Raw genomic sequence first — 20,906 nt, forward strand, 5'->3', positions numbered from 1 at the left:
AGCACATCACAGAGGATCGGAATCATCCCCATAGACAGAGCAACACATGCAGCACATCGCAGAGGATTGGAATCATCCCCATAGACAGAGCATCATATGCAGCACATCGCAGAGGATCGGAATCATCCCCATAGACAGAGCATCATATGCAGCACATTGCAGAGGATCAGAATCACCCCCATAGACAGAGCATCACATGCAGCACATTGCAGAGGATCGGAGTCATCCCCATACCTAAACAGATCATCATATGCAGCACATCGCAGAGGATGGGAATCATCCCCATAGACAGGGCATCATATGCAGCACATCGCAGAGGATGGGAATCATCCCCATAGACAGAGCATCATATGCAGCACATCGCAGAGGATCGGAATCATCCCCATAGACAGAGCAACACATGCAGCACATCGCAGAGGATTGGAATCATCCCCATAGACAGAGCATCATATGCAGCACATCGCAGAGGATCGGAATCATCCCCATAGACAGAGCATCATATGCAGCACATTGCAGAGGATCGGAATCATCCCCATACCTAGACAGAGCATCATATGCAGCACATCTCAGAGAATCGGAATCATCCCGATAGACAGAGCATCATATGCAGCACATCGCAGAGGATTGGAATCATCCCCATACCTAGACAGAGCATCATATGCAGCACATCGCAGAGGATCGGAATCATCCCCATACCTAGACAGAGCATCATATGCAGCAAATCGCAGCGGATCAGAATCATCCCCATAGACAGGGCATCATATGCAGCACATCGCAGAGAATTTGAATAATCCCCATAGACAGAGCATCATATGCAGCACATCGCAGAGGATTGGAATCATCCCCATAGACAGAGCATCATATGCAGCACATCGCAGAGGATCGGAATCATCCCCATAGACAGAGCATCATATGCAGCACATTGCAGAGGATCGGAATCATCCCCATAGACAGATCATATGCAGCACATTGCAGAGGATCGGAATCATCCCCATAGACAGACCATCATATGCAGCACATCGCATAGGATCGGAATCACCCCCATACCTAGACAGAGCATCATATGCAGCACATCGCAGAGCATCGGAATCATCCTCATAGACAGAGCATCATATGCAGCACATCGCAGAGGATCGGAATCATCCCCATACCTAGACAGAGCATCATATGCAGCACATCGCAGAGGATCGGAATCATCCCCATACCTAGACAGAGCATCATATGCAGCACATTGCAGAGGATCGGAATCTTCCCCATAGAGAGACCATCATATGCAGCACATCGCAGAGGATCGGAATCACCCCCATACCTAGACAGAGCATCATATGCAGCACATTGCAGAGCATCGGAATCATCCTCATAGACAGAGCATCATATGCAGCACATCGCAGAGGATTGGAATCATCCCCATAGACAGGGCATCATATGCAGCACATCGCAGAGGATCGGAATCATCCCCATCGACAGAGCATATGCAGCACATCGCAGAGGATCAGAATCATCCCCATAGACAGGGCATCATATGCAGCACATCGCAGAGGATTGGAATCATCCCCATAGACAGGGCATCATATGCAGCACATCGCAGAGGATCGGAATCATCCCCATCGACAGAGCATATGCAGCACATCGCAGAGGATCAGAATAATCCCCATAGACAGAGCATCATATGCAGCACATCGCAGAGGATTGGAATCATCCCCATAGACAGGGCATCATATGCAGCTCATCGCAGAGGATCAGAATCATCCCCATAGACAGAGCATCATATGCAGCACATCGCAGAGGATCGGAATCATCCCCATAGACAGGGCATCATATGCCGCACATCGCAGAGGATCCGAATCACCCCAATAGACAGCATCATATGCAGCACATCGCAGAGCATCGGAATCATCCCCATAGACAGAGCATTATATGCAGCACATCGCAGAGGATCAGAATCATCCCCATAGACAGAGCATCATATGCAGCACATCGCAGAGGATCGGAATCATCCCCATAGACAGAGCATCATATGCAGCACATCGCAGAGGATCAGAATCATCCCCATAGACAGGTCATCATATGCAGCACATCGCAGAGGATCAGAATCATCCCCATAGACAGAGCATCATATGCATCACATCGCAGAGGATCAGAATCATCCCCATAGACAGGTCATCATATGCAGCACATCGCATAGGATCAGAATCATCCCCATAGACAGAGCATCATATGCAGCACATCGCAGAGGATCGGAATCATCCCCATAGACAGAGCATCATATGCAGCACATCGCAGAGGATCGGAATCACCCCCATAGACAGAGCATCATATGCAGCACATCGCAGAGGATCAGAATCATCCCCATAGACAGGGCATCATATGCAGCACATCGCAGAGGATCGGAATCATCCCCATAGACAGAGCATGATATGCAGCACATCGCAAAGGATCGGAATCATCCCCCATAGACAGAGCATCATATGCAGCACATCGCAGAGGATCGGAATCATCCCCATACCTAGACAGAGCATCATATGCAGCACATCGCAGAGGATCGGAATCATCCCCATAGACAGAGCATCACATGGAGCGATAGACAGAGGGCAGGATATAATAATGGGGGAGACTCATTCAAGTTTAATATTTCATTGGTACCCCGCATAATGTGGACTGCGCACATAGCGGGGTAATTATGGCGTATTATTACCCAGCCTGGATAACCCACTTAGGGTCCCATTTAACAACAAGACATAACCCCTTCAGCGCTCGCTATACTGGTTACGTCATCCTTTCAGTATTTAACAAACAAGATTACGGCTGTTGTCACTGTACCGCTCTCCCCATCTATAGATGAGTGATGTAGGGCCCTATTCATCATCGGGGGCCGTATGTAATGGGCCGGTAACTAGCGTTTCCGCATGGTTACCAGGCAATTTATTGTGTTGATGAATAAGTCCCATGGTCCCCATTTCCGGCAATAGGGACCCAGCAACAGCCTTCCAGGCACTGTAGGGTCCCTGCCGGCACCATGCGCAGACTGTTCGTCGTGCGTGCGTCTGACACAGCAGCCTGTCACTGGCAGCAACAGCGCGGAAGATGCCGCCATGGAAGGGGCGGTGGCTGTACCTCGCCGGAGGAGTCAGTAATGTTATATACCAATGGCATATTCATTAGTATCACTGCCATACTAAGCTGAATATTTCCCTGGTATCGGGTACGTTGTTACATGGGGCCATAGTATTTGCGCAAGAAGTTTTCATGGAGCATCGCTGCTAACAGAATTACCAGAGAGAGCTGTATATACAATGTTATATATAGAGAGAGCTGTATATACAATGTTATATATAGAGGGAGCTGTATATACAATGTTATATAGAGAGAGAGCTGTATATACAATGTTATATATAGAGAGAGCTGTATATACAATGTTATATATAGAGGGAGCTGTATATACAATGTTATATAGAGAGAGAGCTGTATATACAATGTTATATATATATATATATATATATAATATATATATATACACAGTCAGGTCCATAAATATTGGGACATTGACAGAATTTTCATATTTTGGCCTCTATTCACCACCACAATGGCTTTGAAATGAAACCATCAAGATGTGATTTAACTGCAGACTTTCAGATTTAATTTGAGGGTAATTACATCCAAATCAGGTGAACGGTGTAGGAATTACAACGGTTTCTATATGTGCCTCCCACTTTTTAAAGGGCCAAAAGTAATGGGACAAACTAAACAATCCTAAATCTAACTTTCACTTATTAATACTTTGTTGCAAATCCTTTGCAGGCAAATACAGCCTGAAGTCTGGAACGCATAGACATCACCAGACGCTGGGTTTCATCCCTGGTGATGCTCTGCCAGGCCTCTACTGCAAATGTCTTCAGTTCCTGCTTGTTCTTGGGGCATTTTCCCTTCAGTTTTGTCTTCATCAAGTGAAATGCATGCTCAATCGGATTCAGGTCAGGGGACTGACTTGGCCATTGCATAACATTCCACTTTTTAGCCTTAAAAAACTCTTTGGTTGCTTTTGCAGTATGCTTCGGGTCATTGTCCATCTGCACTGTGAAGCGCCGTCCAATGAGTTCTGAAGTATTTGACTGAATATGAGCATATAATATTGCCCGAAACACTTCAGAATTCATTCTGCTGCTTTTGTCAGCAGTCACATCATCAATAAATACAAGGGAACCAGTTCCATTGGCAGCCATACATGCCCACACCATGACACTACCACCACCATGCTTCACTGATGAGGTGGTATGTTTTTGGATCATGAGCAGTTCCTTTCCTTCTCTTCTCTTCCCCTCACTCTGGTACAAGTTGATCTTTGTCTCATCTGTCCATAGGATGTTGTTCCAGAACTGTAATGGCTTTTTTAGATGTTGTTTGGCAAACTCTAATCTGGTCTTCCTGTTTTTGTGGCTCACCAATGGTTTGCATCTTGTGGTGAACCCTCTATATTCACTCTTGTGAAGTCTTCTCTTGATTGTTGACTTTGATACATATACATCTACCTCCTGGAGAGTGTTCTTGATTTGGCCAACTGTTGTGAAGGGGTTTTTCTTCACCAGGGAAATAATTCTTTTGTCATCCACCACAGTTGTTTTCCGTGGTCTTCCGGGTCTTTTGGTGTTGCTGAGCTCTCCGATGCGTTCTTTCTTTTTAAGAATGTTCCAAACAGTTGATTTGGCCACACCTAATGTTTTTGCTATCTCTCTGATGGGTTTGTTTTGATTTTTCAGCCTAATGATGGCTTCACTGATAGTGACAGCTCTTTGGATCTCATATTGAGAGTTGATAGCAACTGATTCCAAATGCAAATATCACACCTAGAATCAACTCCAGACCTTTTACCTGCTTAATTGATAATGAAATAACGAGGGAATAGCTCACACCTGTCCATGAAATAGCTTTTGAGTTGATAGTCCCATTACTTTTGGCCCCTTAAAAAGTGGGAGGCACATATTGAAACTGTTGTAATTCCTACACCGTTCACCTGATTTGGATGTAATTACCCTCAAATTAAATGTGAAAGTCTGCAGTTAAAGCACATCTTGTTTGTTTCATTTCAAAGCCATTGTGGTGGTGAATAGAGGCCAAAATATGAAAATTCTGTCAATGTCCCAATATATATGGACCTGACTGTGTGTGTGTGTGTGTGTATATATATATATAGAGAGAGAGAGAGAGAGAGAGAGAGAGAGAGAGAGAGAGAGAGAGAGAGAGAGAGAGAGAGAGAGAGAGAGAGAGAGAGAGAGAGAGATGTATATACAATGTTATATAGAGAGAGAGAGCTGTATATACAATGTTATATATATAGAGAGAGAGAGAGAGCGCTGTATATACAATGTTATATATAGAGAGAGAGCTGTATATACAATGTTATATATAGAGAGAGCTGTATATACAATGTTATATATAGAAAGAGAGCTGTATATACAAAGTTATATAGAGAGCGCTGTATATACAATGTTAGATATAGAGAGCGCTGTATATACAATGTTATATAGAGAGAGAGAGCTGTATATACAATGTTATATATAGAGAGAGAGCTGTATATACAATGTTATATATAGAGAGAGAGCTGTATATACAATGTTATATATAGAGAGAGAGCTGTATATACAATGTTATATAGAGAGAGCTGTATATACAATGTTATATAGAGAGCGCTGTATATACAATGTTATATAGAGAGCGCTGTATATACAATGTTATATATAGAGAGAGCTGTATATACAATGTTATATAGAGAGCTGTATATACAATGTTATATATAGAGAGAGCTGTATATACAATGTTATATATAGAGAGAGAGCTGTATATACAATGTTATATAGAGAGCGCTGTATATACAATGTTATATAGAGAGCTGTATATACAATGTTATATATATATATATATATATATAGAGAGAGAGAGAGAGAGAGAAAGCTGTATATACAATGTTATATAGAGAGAGCTGTATATACCATGTTATATAGAGAGAGCTGTATACACAATGTTATATCTAGAGAGAGAGCTGTATATACAATGTTATATAGAGAGAGCTGTATATACAATGTTATATAGAGAGCGCTGTATATACAATGTTATATATAGAGAGCTGTACATACAATATTATATATATAGAGAGAGCTGTATATACAATGTTATATATAGAGGGAGAGCTGTATATACAATGTTATATAGAGAGCTGTATATACAATGTTATATAGAGAGAGCTGTATATACAATGTTATATAGAGAGAGCTGTATATACAAATGTTATATAGGAGAGCTGTATATACAATGTTATATAGAGAGCTGTATATACAATGTTATATATAGAGCTGTATATACAATGTTATATAGGAGAGCTGTATATACAATGTTATATAGAGAGAGAGCTATATATACAATGTTATATATAGAGCTGTATATACAATGTTATATAGAGAGAGCTGTATATACAATGTTATATAGAGAGCTGTATATACAATGTTATATATAGAGCTGTATATACAATGTTATATAGAGAGAGAGAGCTATATATACAATGTTATATATAGAGCTGTATATACAATGTTATATAGAGAGAGCTGTATATACAATGTTATATATATAGAGAGAGCTGTATATACAATGTTATATATATAGAGAGAGCTGTATATGCAATGTTTTATATATAGAGAGATGTATATGCAATGTTTTATATATAGAGAGCTGTATATGCAATGTTTTATATATAGAGAGCTGTATATACAATGTTATATAGAGAGCTGTATATACAATGTTTTATATATAGAGAGCTGTATATGCAATGTTTTATATATAGAGAGCTGTATATACAATGTTATATAGAGAGCTGTATATACAATGTTTTATATATAGAGAGCTGTATATACAATGTTATATAGAGAGCTGTATATACAATGTTATATATAGAGCTGTATATACAATGTTATATAGAGAGAGCTGTATATACAGTGTTATATAGGAGAGCTGTATATACAATGTTATATATATATAGAGAGAGCTGTATATGCAATGTTATATAGAGAGAGACAGCTGTATGTACAATGTTATATAGAGAGCTGTATATACAATGTTATATAGAGAGAGCTGTATATACAATGTTATATAGAGAGAGCTGTATATACAATGTTATATAGGAGAGCTGTATATACAATGTTATATAGAGAGAGAGCTGTATATACAATGTTATATATAGAGAGAGCTGTATATACAATGTTATATATAGAGAGAGCTGTATATACAATGTTATATAGAGAGAGAGCTGTATATACAATGTTATATAGAGAGAGCTGTATATACAATGTTATATAGATAGAGAGCTGTATATACAATGTTATATAGAGAGCTGTATATACAATGTTATATAGAGAGAGCTGTATATACAATGTTATATAGGAGAGCTGTATATACAATGTTATATAGAGAGAGCGCTGTATATACAATGTTATATAGAGAGAGAGCTGTATATACAATGTTATATAGAGAGAGAGCTGTATATACAATGTTATATAAATATATAGAGAGAGAGAGAGAGCGCTGTATATACAATGTTATATATAGAGAGAGAGAGCTGTATATACAATGTTATATATATATATATATAGAGAGAGAGAGAGAGAGAGAGAGCGCTGTATATACAATGTTATATATAGAGAGAGAGCTGTATATACAATGTTATATAGAGAGAGAGAGCTGTATATACAATGTTATATATAGAGAGAGAGCTGTATATACAATGTTATATATAGAGAGAGAGCTGTATATACAATGTTATATATAGAGAGAGAGCTGTATATACAATGTTATATAGAGAGAGCTGTATATACAATGTTATATAGAGAGCGCTGTATATACAATGTTATATAGAGAGCGCTGTATATACAATGTTATATATAGAGAGAGCTGTATATACAATGTTATATAGAGAGCTGTATATACAATGTTATATATAGAGAGAGCTGTATATACAATGTTATATATAGAGAGAGAGCTGTATATACAATGTTATATAGAGAGCGCTGTATATACAATGTTATATAGAGAGCTGTATATACAATGTTATATATATATATATATATATATAGAGAGAGAGAGAGAGAGAGAGAGAGAGAGAGAGAGAAAGCTGTATATACAATGTTATATAGAGAGAGCTGTATATACCATGTTATATAGAGAGAGCTGTATACACAATGTTATATCTAGAGAGAGAGCTGTATATACAATGTTATATAGAGAGAGCTGTATATACAATGTTATATAGAGAGCGCTGTATATACAATGTTATATATAGAGAGCTGTACATACAATATTATATATATAGAGAGAGCTGTATATACAATGTTATATATAGAGGGAGAGCTGTATATACAATGTTATATAGAGAGCTGTATATACAATGTTATATAGAGAGAGCTGTATATACAATGTTATATAGAGAGAGCTGTATATACAAATGTTATATAGGAGAGCTGTATATACAATGTTATATAGAGAGCTGTATATACAATGTTATATATAGAGCTGTATATACAATGTTATATAGGAGAGCTGTATATACAATGTTATATAGAGAGAGAGCTATATATACAATGTTATATATAGAGCTGTATATACAATGTTATATAGAGAGAGCTGTATATACAATGTTATATAGAGAGCTGTATATACAATGTTATATATAGAGCTGTATATACAATGTTATATAGAGAGAGAGAGCTATATATACAATGTTATATATAGAGCTGTATATACAATGTTATATAGAGAGAGCTGTATATACAATGTTATATATATAGAGAGAGCTGTATATACAATGTTATATATATAGAGAGAGCTGTATATGCAATGTTTTATATATAGAGAGATGTATATGCAATGTTTTATATATAGAGAGCTGTATATGCAATGTTTTATATATAGAGAGCTGTATATACAATGTTATATAGAGAGCTGTATATACAATGTTTTATATATAGAGAGCTGTATATGCAATGTTTTATATATAGAGAGCTGTATATACAATGTTATATAGAGAGCTGTATATACAATGTTTTATATATAGAGAGCTGTATATACAATGTTATATAGAGAGCTGTATATACAATGTTATATATAGAGCTGTATATACAATGTTATATAGAGAGAGCTGTATATACAGTGTTATATAGGAGAGCTGTATATACAATGTTATATATATATAGAGAGAGCTGTATATGCAATGTTATATAGAGAGAGACAGCTGTATGTACAATGTTATATAGAGAGCTGTATATACAATGTTATATAGAGAGAGCTGTATATACAATGTTATATAGAGAGAGCTGTATATACAATGTTATATAGGAGAGCTGTATATACAATGTTATATAGAGAGAGAGCTGTATATACAATGTTATATATAGAGAGAGCTGTATATACAATGTTATATATAGAGAGAGCTGTATATACAATGTTATATAGAGAGAGAGCTGTATATACAATGTTATATAGAGAGAGCTGTATATACAATGTTATATAGATAGAGAGCTGTATATACAATGTTATATAGAGAGCTGTATATACAATGTTATATAGAGAGAGCTGTATATACAATGTTATATAGGAGAGCTGTATATACAATGTTATATAGAGAGAGCGCTGTATATACAATGTTATATAGAGAGAGAGCTGTATATACAATGTTATATAGAGAGAGAGCTGTATATACAATGTTATATAAATATATAGAGAGAGAGAGAGAGCGCTGTATATACAATGTTATATATAGAGAGAGAGAGCTGTATATACAATGTTATATATATATATATATATAGAGAGAGAGAGAGAGAGAGAGAGCGCTGTATATACAATGTTATATATAGAGAGAGAGCTGTATATACAATGTTATATAGAGAGAGAGCTGTATATACAATGTTATATAGAGAGAGCTGTATATACAATGTTATATATAGAGAGAGAGCTGTATATACAATGTTATATATAGAGAGAGCTGTATATACAATGTTATATATAGAAAGAGAGCTGTATATACAAAGTTATATAGAGAGCGCTGTATATACAATGTTAGATAGAGAGAGCGCTGTATATACAATGTTATATAGAGAGAGAGAGCTGTATATACAATGTTATATATAGAGAGAGAGCTGTATATACAATGTTATATAGAGAGAGCTGTATATACAATGTTATATAGAGAGAGAGCTGTATATACAATGTTATATAGAGAGAGCTGTATATACAATGTTATATATAGAGAGAGAGCTGTATATACAATGTTATATATAGAGAGAGCTGTATATACAATGTTATATATAGAAAGAGAGCTGTATATACAAAGTTATATAGAGAGCGCTGTATATACAATGTTAGATATAGAGAGCGCTGTATATACAATGTTATATAGAGAGAGAGAGCTGTATATACAATGTTATATATAGAGAGAGCTGTATATACAATGTTATATATAGAGAGCTGTATATAAAATGTTATATATAGAGAGAGCTGTATATACAATGTTATATATAGAGAGAGAGCTGTATATACAATGTTATATAGAGAGCGCTGTATATACAATGTTAGATATAGAGAGCGCTGTATATACAATGTTATATAGAGAGCTGTATATACAATGTTATATATAGAGAGCTGTATATACAATGTTATATATAGAGAGCTGTATATGCAATGTTATATATAGAGAGAGCTGTATATACAATGTTATATATAGAGAGCTGTATATACAATGTTATATATAGAGAGAGCTGTATATACAATGTTATATATAGAGAGAGAGCTGTATATACAATGTTATATAGAGAGCGCTGTATATACAATGTTAGATATAGAGAGCGCTGTATATACAATGTTATATAGAGAGCTGTATATACAATGTTATATATAGAGAGCTGTATATACAATGTTATATATAGAGAGCTGTATATACAATGTTATATATAGAGAGCTGTATATACAATGTTATATAGAGAGAGCTGTATATACAATGTTATATAGAGAGAGCTGTATATACAAATGTTATATAGGAGAGCTGTATATACAATGTTATATAGGAGAGCTGTATATACAATGTTATATATAGAGAGAGAGCTGTATATACAATGTTATATATAGAGGGAGAGCTGTATATACAATGTTATATATAGAGTGAGCTGTATATACAATGTTATATATAGAGGGAGAGCTGTATATACAATGTTATATATAGAGCTGTATATACAATGTTATATAGAGAGAGCTGTATATACAATGTTATATAGAGAGAGCTGTATATACAAATGTTATATAGGAGAGCTGTATATACAATGTTATATAGGAGAGCTGTATATACAATGTTATATATAGAGAGAGCTGTATATACAATGTTATATAGAGAGCTGTATATACAATGTTATATAGAGAGAGCTGTATATACAATGTTATATAGGAGAGCTGTATATACAATGTTATATAGAGAGAGAGCTGTATATACAATGTTATATATAGAGCTGTATATACAATGTTATATAGCGAGAGCTGTATATACAATGTTATATATATAGAGAGAGAGCTGTATATACAATGTTATATAGCGAGAGCTGTATATACAATGTTATATATATATAGAGAGAGCTGTATATACAATGTTATATAGCGAGAGCTGTATATACAATGTTATATATATAGAGAGAGAGCTGTATATACAATGTTTTATATATAGAGAGCGCTGTATATACAATGTTATATATAGAGGGAGAGCTGTATATACAATGTTATATATAGAGCTGTATATACAATGTTATATAGGAGAGCTGCATATACAATGTTATATAGGAGAGCTGTATATGCAATGTTATATAGAGAGAGACAGCTGTATATACAATGTTATATAGGAGAGCTGTATATGCAATGTTATATAGAGAGAGACAGCTGTATATACAATGTTATATAGAGAGCTGTATATACAATGTTATATAGAGAGAGCTGTATATACAATGTTATATAGAGAGAGCTGTATATACAATGTTATATAGGAGAGCTGTATATACAATGTTATATAGAGAGAGAGCTGTATATACAATGTTATATATAGAGAGAGAGCTGTATATACAATGTTATATAGAGAGAGAGCTGTATATACAATGTTATATAGAGAGAGAGCTGTATATACAATGTTATATATAGATAGAGCTGTATAGACAATGTTATATAGAGAGAGCTGTATATACAATGTTATATATAGAGAGAGAGCTGTATATACAATGTTATATAGAGGGCTGTATATACAATGTTATATATAGAGCTGTATATACAATGTTATATAGAGAGAGAGCTGTATATACAATGTTATATAGGAGAGCTGTATATACAATGTTATATAGAGAGAGAGCTGTATATACAATGTTATATATAGAGAGAGAGCTGTATATACAATGTTATATAGAGAGAGAGCTGTATATACAATGTTATATAGAGAGAGAGAGCTGTATATACAATGTTATATAGAGATAGAGCTGTATAGACAATGTTATATAGAGAGAGCTGTATATACAATGTTATATATAGAGAGAGAGCTGTATATACAATGTTATATAGAGGGCTGTATATACAATGTTATATATAGAGCTGTATATACAATGTTATATAGAGAGAGAGCTGTATATACAATGTTATATAGGAGAGCTGTATATACAATGTTATATAGAGAGAGAGCTGTATATACAATGTTATATATAGAGTGAGCTGTATATACAATGTTATATATAGAGAGAGAGATGTATATACAATGTTATATATAGAGAGCGCTGTATATACAATGTTATATATAGAGAGCTGTATATACAATGTTATATATAGAGAGAACTGTATAAACAATGTTATATAGAGAGCTGTATATACAATGTTATATATAGAGCTGTATATACAATGTTATAAAGAGAGAGCTGTATATACAATGGTAAATATAGAGAGAGCTGTATATACAATGTTATATAGAGAGAGCTGTGTTATATATAGAGAGAGAGCTGTATATACAATGGTAAATATAGAGAGAGCTGTATATACAATGTTATATAGAGAGCTGTATATACAATGTTATATATAGAGAGAGAGCTGTATATACAATGTTATATATATAGAGAGAGAGCTGTATATACAATGTTATAGAGAGAGCTGTATATACAGTGTTATATAGGAGAGCTGTATATACAATGTTATATATAGAGAGAGAGCTGTATATACAATGTTATATATATAGAGAGAGAGCTGTATATACAATGTTATATAGAGAGAGAGCTGTATATACAATGTTATATAGAGAGAGAGCTGTATATACAATGTTATATAGAGAGAGAGCTGTATATACAATGTTATATATAGATAGAGCTGTATAGACAATGTTATATAGAGAGAGCTGTATATACAATGTTATATATAGAGAGAGAGCTGTATATACAATGTTATATAGAGGGCTGTATATACAATGTTATATATAGAGCTGTATATACAATGTTATATAGAGAGAGAGCTGTATATACAATGTTATATAGGAGAGCTGTATATACAATGTTATATAGAGAGAGAGCTGTATATACAATGTTATATATAGAGAGAGAGCTGTATATACAATGTTATATAGAGAGAGAGCTGTATATACAATGTTATATAGAGAGAGAGAGCTGTATATACAATGTTATATAGAGATAGAGCTGTATAGACAATGTTATATAGAGAGAGCTGTATATACAATGTTATATATAGAGAGAGAGCTGTATATACAATGTTATATAGAGGGCTGTATATACAATGTTATATATAGAGCTGTATATACAATGTTATATAGAGAGAGAGCTGTATATACAATGTTATATAGGAGAGCTGTATATACAATGTTATATAGAGAGAGAGCTGTATATACAATGTTATATATAGAGTGAGCTGTATATACAATGTTATATATAGAGAGAGAGATGTATATACAATGTTATATATAGAGAGCGCTGTATATACAATGTTATATATAGAGAGCTGTATATACAATGTTATATATAGAGAGAACTGTATAAACAATGTTATATAGAGAGCTGTATATACAATGTTATATATAGAGCTGTATATACAATGTTATAAAGAGAGAGCTGTATATACAATGGTAAATATAGAGAGAGCTGTATATACAATGTTATATAGAGAGAGCTGTGTTATATATAGAGAGAGAGCTGTATATACAATGGTAAATATAGAGAGAGCTGTATATACAATGTTATATAGAGAGCTGTATATACAATGTTATATATAGAGAGAGAGCTGTATATACAATGTTATATATATAGAGAGAGAGCTGTATATACAATGTTATAGAGAGAGCTGTATATACAGTGTTATATAGGAGAGCTGTATATACAATGTTATATATAGAGAGAGAGCTGTATATACAATGTTATATATATAGAGAGAGAGCTGTATATACAATGTTATAGAGAGAGCTGTATATACAATGTTATATATAGAGAGAGAGCTGTATATACAATGTTATATATAGAGAGAGAGCTGTATATACAATGTTATATAGAGTGAGCTGTATATACAATGTTATATATAGGAGAGCTGTATATACAATGTTATATAGGAGAGCTGTATATACAATGTTATATAGAGAGAGCTGTATATACAATGTTATATAGAGAGCTGTATATACAATGTTATATATAGAGAGAGAGAGCTGTATATGCAATGTTATATGGAGAGAGACAGCTGTATATACAATGTTATATATATAGAGAGAGCTTTATATACAATGTTATATAGAGAGCTGTATATACAATGTTATATAGAGAGAGAGCTGTATATACAATGTTATATAGAGTGAGCTGTATATACAATGTTATATATAGAGAGAGCTGTATATACAGTGTTATATATAGAGAGTGCTGTATATACAATGTTATATATAGGAGAGCTGTATATACAATGTTATATAGACAGCAGACAGGAAAAAGCGATACTGAGAGGACGTATGATCAGAGCGGCATTATATAGAGCTGGTTATTATATAAAGCACAGACTGAGGCCTGATTCATTAAGGATCGCTATTGCTAAAGCGTACGCAGATGGGCGATTGTTGAGTACTGCGCAAGCAGCGCAGTACGTGAAGGCACCACAGCGAGCGCACTGCGATCACGGAGGCCACGCAGAACTATAGCAGAGTAATTGACAGGCAGTGAGCGTTTGGGGGTGGTTTACGGGGTGATGGTTGGAGAAACGCCGGCGTGCCTGACCGTTTGAGCGCAGTTGCATGGGCGTGCATAAATTAGCCTTAGCGATTGAATACGTAGCTTGTGTACTTACTGCGTGCTACAAGGTTAGCAATATCGACCTAAGGTCGGGGCTGCTGTAATTCTGCGCGAGGGACCGATGGTGCTCGATGTTACCGATGTTAGTGAAGGTTTGCAATTATTACGGATGGGAGATAGCGGTAGTGGGCAGCAGTGGGCGTCTCTATGCTGGCAGTGCGACGGCATTGCGATCGAGTTCATTAACATATTTTGGGTCCATTAGCAGGCAACATGTTTAGATGGCGTTAGCCCTCGTAGCGCATGGGCTACAATTTAATATATATTGTTTATCGGAGAGGGAGCCTTAATAATAAGGACTATTATCTGGGGTCCAATGCGAATATTAATAAAAATATGTATAATAAATACATTTGTTCTTGTTGGTTTCTTAGTTGGGATGTAGGCGCAACAGACGTACACATACATTAACGCCCCACGCATGGACTTACATCCAACGCTAAATGAAACCCAGAGAGAAGAAAGACTGGCAAAGCCGTACAGAGAGAGGGGATGTTATATGGATCGCTCACTCACTTCCAGAAAGCTTCCGTCGCGCTGAAGTGGGACCCGTTCCTGGAGACATTCTGCAAATCAGACACATACGTTACATAGCAGCCGCGTCATACATGTACAATACATACAGTCACCAACATTTCCAGGCGTGATCTTACCGTGCAGAGCTCAATATACAGAGGGGACTCACAGGACCAGGGTAGGGGGCTCTGGAATGACTGGCCCAGGTAATAGAAAGTCCACGCTATAATAACATTATAATATAGCGAGACCAGAGCAGAAACCAGCAGCATCCCAATGCCGATACCTGGGGAGAAGGAGAACAATTATACAGAGGGCCAGTCCTGGTTCCTCCATTACTAGAGTCCCCTCCCTCCAGCTCATATAATAATAATAATAATAATAATAATAATAATAATAATAATAATATACAGAGGGCCAGTCCTGGTTCTTCCATTACTAGAGTCCCCCCTCCCTCCTGCTCATATAATATTATTATTATTATTATTATTAATAATAATATACAGAGAGACAGTCCTGGTTTCTCCATTACTAGAGTCCCCTCCCTCCAGCTCATGTAATAATAATATACAGAGGCCCAGTCTTGGTTCCTTCATTACTAATGTCCCCTCCCTCCTGGCTCATATCATAATAATAATAATAATAAGCAAACAGAGGGCCAGTCCCGTTTCCTCCATTACTAGGGTCCCCTCCCTCCTGCTCATATAATAATAATAATAATATACAGAGGGCCAGTCCTGGTTCTTCCATTACTAGAGTCCCCCCTCCATCCTGCTCATATAATATTATTATTATTATTATTATTATTAATAATAATATACAGAGAGACAGTCCTGGTTTCTCCATTACTAGAGTCCCCTCCCTCCAGCTCATGTAATAATAATATACAGAGGCCCAGTCTTGGTTCCTTCATTACTAATGTCCCCTCCCTCCTGGCTCATATCATAATAATAATAATAATAATAATAAGCAAACAGAGGGCCAGTCCCGTTTCCTCCATTACTAGGGTCCCCTCCCTCCTGCTCATATAATAATAATAATAATAATATACAGAGGGCCGGTGCTGGTTCCTCCATTACTAGAGTCCCCCCTCCCTCCAGCTCATGTAATAATAATATACAGAGAGCCAGTCCTGGTTTCTCCATTACTAGATTCCCCTCCCTCCAGCTCATATAATTATACTATACAGAGGGCCAGTCCTGGTTCGTTCATTACTAGTGTCCCCTCCAACCTGGCTCATATAATAATAAACAGAGGGCTAGTCCTGGTTCCTCCATTACTAGAACCCCTCCCTCCAGCTCATATAATAAAATATACAGAGGGCCAGTCCCGGATCCTTCATTACTAGTGTCCTCTCCCTCCTGCTCATATAATACTTCCATAGACAAAAAACCTTAAGGTTTCACATGTCCCATTAAGGCTTTTTAAACATGACCTGAAATTTCACAAAACCTACTGAATTTCTGCCTCTCAAACTTAAAAAGGCAATGACATTCCGATCATTAAGGCTGACGCCTTAATGCGCAATACCATCACACCCTGTGGTTAACTGCAGATTCAGCACTCTCACAGAGAGAGATTGCTGTCACTCACAAATTGGTGGAGCTGCTAATTCACAGAATTGTGTGCTCATTGGAATACACACATGCAGTCTATGCAACTGAGGTCTGAGCAGAAGATAGACCTGCGCAGATGGGATAAGAGTGGGGTAGATGGGGGAAGAGACAGCAGTGTGGATGGGGGAGACAGAAAGGCGTGGAGAGGGGCGGCGGAGATTAAGAAGCACAGATGGGGGAGCCAAAGTGATGCAGATGGGTGGAAAACAGTGGTGCGGATGCGGGGGAGACAGAGTGATTGGCTTGCAGCGGTCATCGTTAAATTACAAAAATGGCTCTGAGGCGCCATTTTTTAAATTGGCACGGTAGTAACCTTAAGTTACTTTTTCGGTTCTCACCATTGAAGTCAATGGTGGGAACCGTTCATTGGCTGAGCTGCGGAAGGCTTGCCTTTCTCAGCCAATGAGCACTCCGCACGAGGATTCCCACTAGTGTTCCAGATGGTTAGCGGCTCCCATAGTAAGTAAAGTGAGATTAATGATATTTTATAGTGTATACTACACTGATACATAAATATATGTATGTATTATAATATAAACCGTATAATTTATTAAATAGAGATGTGCGCAGCTGCGGATCCCCATGTTTTGGTTTTAATTCATCGTCATGTATTTAGAGAAAAAAGGGATAATTAATTATGTTACGAGTGCACTCAAACCCTCTTTAGAGAAAAAAATATTTAATTTTTATTAAGTATATTTAAAATATTAAATTGGGCTTATCTAAGTACAATATACAATGTTATTTATTACCTATTTAAATAATACAGTATTTTATTATCTGTGCTGATTCATAGCTTCAATGTTGTTCAATATCTATGATAATGAAATTTATACCCGTAGATACGGGTTAAGTAAAGCAAAATATTAAAACAGTTTATCATAGATATAGATATAATGTGATAAGAAAAAAAATTGAAATGCGGACTTGCGAAGGTAAGTGTAGGCGCTGCTAGGGACACAAGGGGCTGCTGCGGATAACTAAGTGGGCAGCTAAGGACGGAGACACAGATGGAGGGCTGCGGGGGACACAAGGGGGCTGCTGAGGATGCGTAAGGGGTCACCAGGGGGCTGCCAAAGGTAACCCAATGGTCTGTGCTGTGAGGGGGAAGGTCTGTGCTGTGAGGGGGGGCTCTGTGCTGTGAGGGGGAGACTGTGCTGTGAGGGGCGGCTATGTGCAGTGAGGGGGGAGTCTGTGCTGTGAGGGGGGGAGTCTGTGCTGTGAGGGGGGGATCTGTGCTGTGAGGGGGGGATCTGTGCTTTGAGGGGGGGGATCTGTGCTTTGAGGGGGGATGGCTCTGTGCTGTGAGGGGGGGATGGCTCTGTGCTGTGAGGGGGGGATGGCTCTGTGCTGTGAGGGGGGGATGGCTCTGTGCTGTGAGGGGGGGATGGCTCTGCTGTGAGGGGGGGATGGCTCTGCTGTGAGGGGGGATCTGTGCTGTGAGGGGGGATCTGTGCTGTGAGGGGGGGGGGGTCTGAGCAGTGAGGGGGGGGTCTGAGCAGTGAGGGGGGGGTCTGAGCAGTGAGGGGGGGGGTCTGAGCAGTGAGGAGGGGGGTCTGCTGTGAGGGGGGATCTGTGCTGTGAGGGGGGATCTGTGCTGTGAGGGGGGATCTGTGCTGTGAGGAAGAGGGGGTCTGTGATGTGAGAAAGAGGGGGTCTGTGATGTGAGAAAGAGGGGGTCTGTGCTGAGTGGTGAGAGGGGTCAGTGATGTGAGAGGGGTCTGTGCTGAGAGGGCTCAGTGATGTGAGAAAGAGGGGGTCTGGGGGGATTGGAGCTGACTGAATAGGGGGCTGGGGGGGCAGGTTGGAGCTGATTGCACAGGGTGACATGGCTAGGGAATGATGCTGACGCACACTGGGGCTCAGGGAATGGGGCTGAGAGATGCACACTGGGGCCGGGGGCGTCAGCACTGGGGCCGGGTGGAATGGGGCTGAGAGATGCACACCGGGGCTGGGGGAATGAGGCTATGAGCCACAGGTGGGCCTGAGGATGGAAATATGCAGGGGGTCATGGGGATGGAGAGGCCCAGGGGCTCCTGGGGAGAGACAAGGAGGCCTGGAGATAAAAAGACAGAGCCTGGAGAACCACAGGGGGGCCATAGGATGGAGACATTGGGGGTCTGGAGTTATACAGGGGAGCCTGGAGTTACACAGAAGTTTGATCACGGATATTCACATTTTTCCTGAACAAAAGCTTCTGTTATTACAGTATATATTATCTGGTTATGATGGTGACATTAGTTATATTTCTATGTAAACAGGCATCTTCCAGACAATGTGATCTCCTACATGAATAGTGAATACCGGCTGAGGATGCTGCCCAGTGAGGCTCATATTCCTCAGAGGTTCCCCGTTGCAGAGAAACCACCATATAGGTAAGAAAAGACTTTCAAACTGACTGGGGCCCTAAAATCCTGCTGAGGGGTGACACCAAGGTGACAGGAGCCGGGTGCTGCACTGTAGCATTAAGTGCAGCACTCGGTCCCTGACAGTGTGAGGGAGCCGGCTCTGTACAGTGCTCACCCGTACTTCTGGAACCCCCCACTACACCGAACCAAAGGCAATACCCCTTCCCAAGTGACCACGCCCAGTCCGTGAGGCCACGCCCCTTTTCGGTGGCGCGCGGCTACACCGCGCACACTACTACCCTCCCCGCACAGGGTAACATTATGGGGACAGATGCCACTGGTGTGTGTGTGTGATACAATTTTTTTCCCAAAGAAACAGTAACCATAATGAAAACTAGGACGTGGCTCGTGAGTATGGCATTCCCGATGAGACCATGCCCCTTGCTATGTGGACACACCCACTTAGCCTTCCCCTATTGTGGTCCGCCCCTGCATACATCACATACATATGTCACGTAAAGGTCCTGTATGGGTGTCACATACATCACATACATATGTCACGTTAAGGTCTTGAAAAGGTCCCGTACAGGTGTCACATACATCACATACAGAAGTCACATAAAGGTCCAGTACAGGTGTCACATACATCACATACAGAAGTCACATAAAGGTCCCGTACAGGTATCACATACAGATGTCACATAAAGGTCCCGTACAGGTGTCACATACATCACATACAGAAGTCACATAAAGGTCCCGTACAGGTGTCACATACATCACATACAGAAGTCACATAAAGGTCCCGTACAGGTGTCACATACATCACATACAGATGTCACATAAAGGTCCCGTACAGGTGTCACATACATCACATACAGATGTCACATAAAGGTCCCGTACAGGTGTCACATACATCACATACAGATGTCACATAAAGGTCCCGTACAGGTGTCACATACATCACATACAGATGTCACATAAAGGTCCCGTACAGGTGTCACATACATCACATACAGATGTCACATAAAGGTCCCGTACAGGTGTCACATACA

At 38.1% G+C, this 20,906-nt stretch overlaps 1 protein-coding gene across 1 annotated transcript in view; it reads right to left on the reverse strand.

Annotated features, from left to right (window-relative positions):
- Positions 1-20,906, reverse strand: part of LOC148480778 (sodium-dependent proline transporter-like) — a 128,539-nt gene that overhangs the window by 21,910 nt on the left and 85,723 nt on the right. The window contains exons 4-5 of the mRNA XM_088453874.1: positions 16,028-16,176; positions 15,891-15,940 (exon numbers count right to left, since the gene is read on the reverse strand). Of these exons, the coding sequence (XP_088310000.1) occupies positions 15,891-15,940; positions 16,028-16,176 (199 nt within the window). The remainder of the gene's footprint in view (positions 1-15,890; positions 15,941-16,027; positions 16,177-20,906) is intronic.

Source organism: Taudactylus pleione, unplaced genomic scaffold, assembly GCF_031769625.1.
Source record: "Taudactylus pleione unplaced genomic scaffold, aTauple2 ptg000597l, whole genome shotgun sequence".
NCBI classification, from domain to species: Eukaryota; Metazoa; Chordata; class Amphibia; order Anura; family Myobatrachidae; genus Taudactylus; species Taudactylus pleione.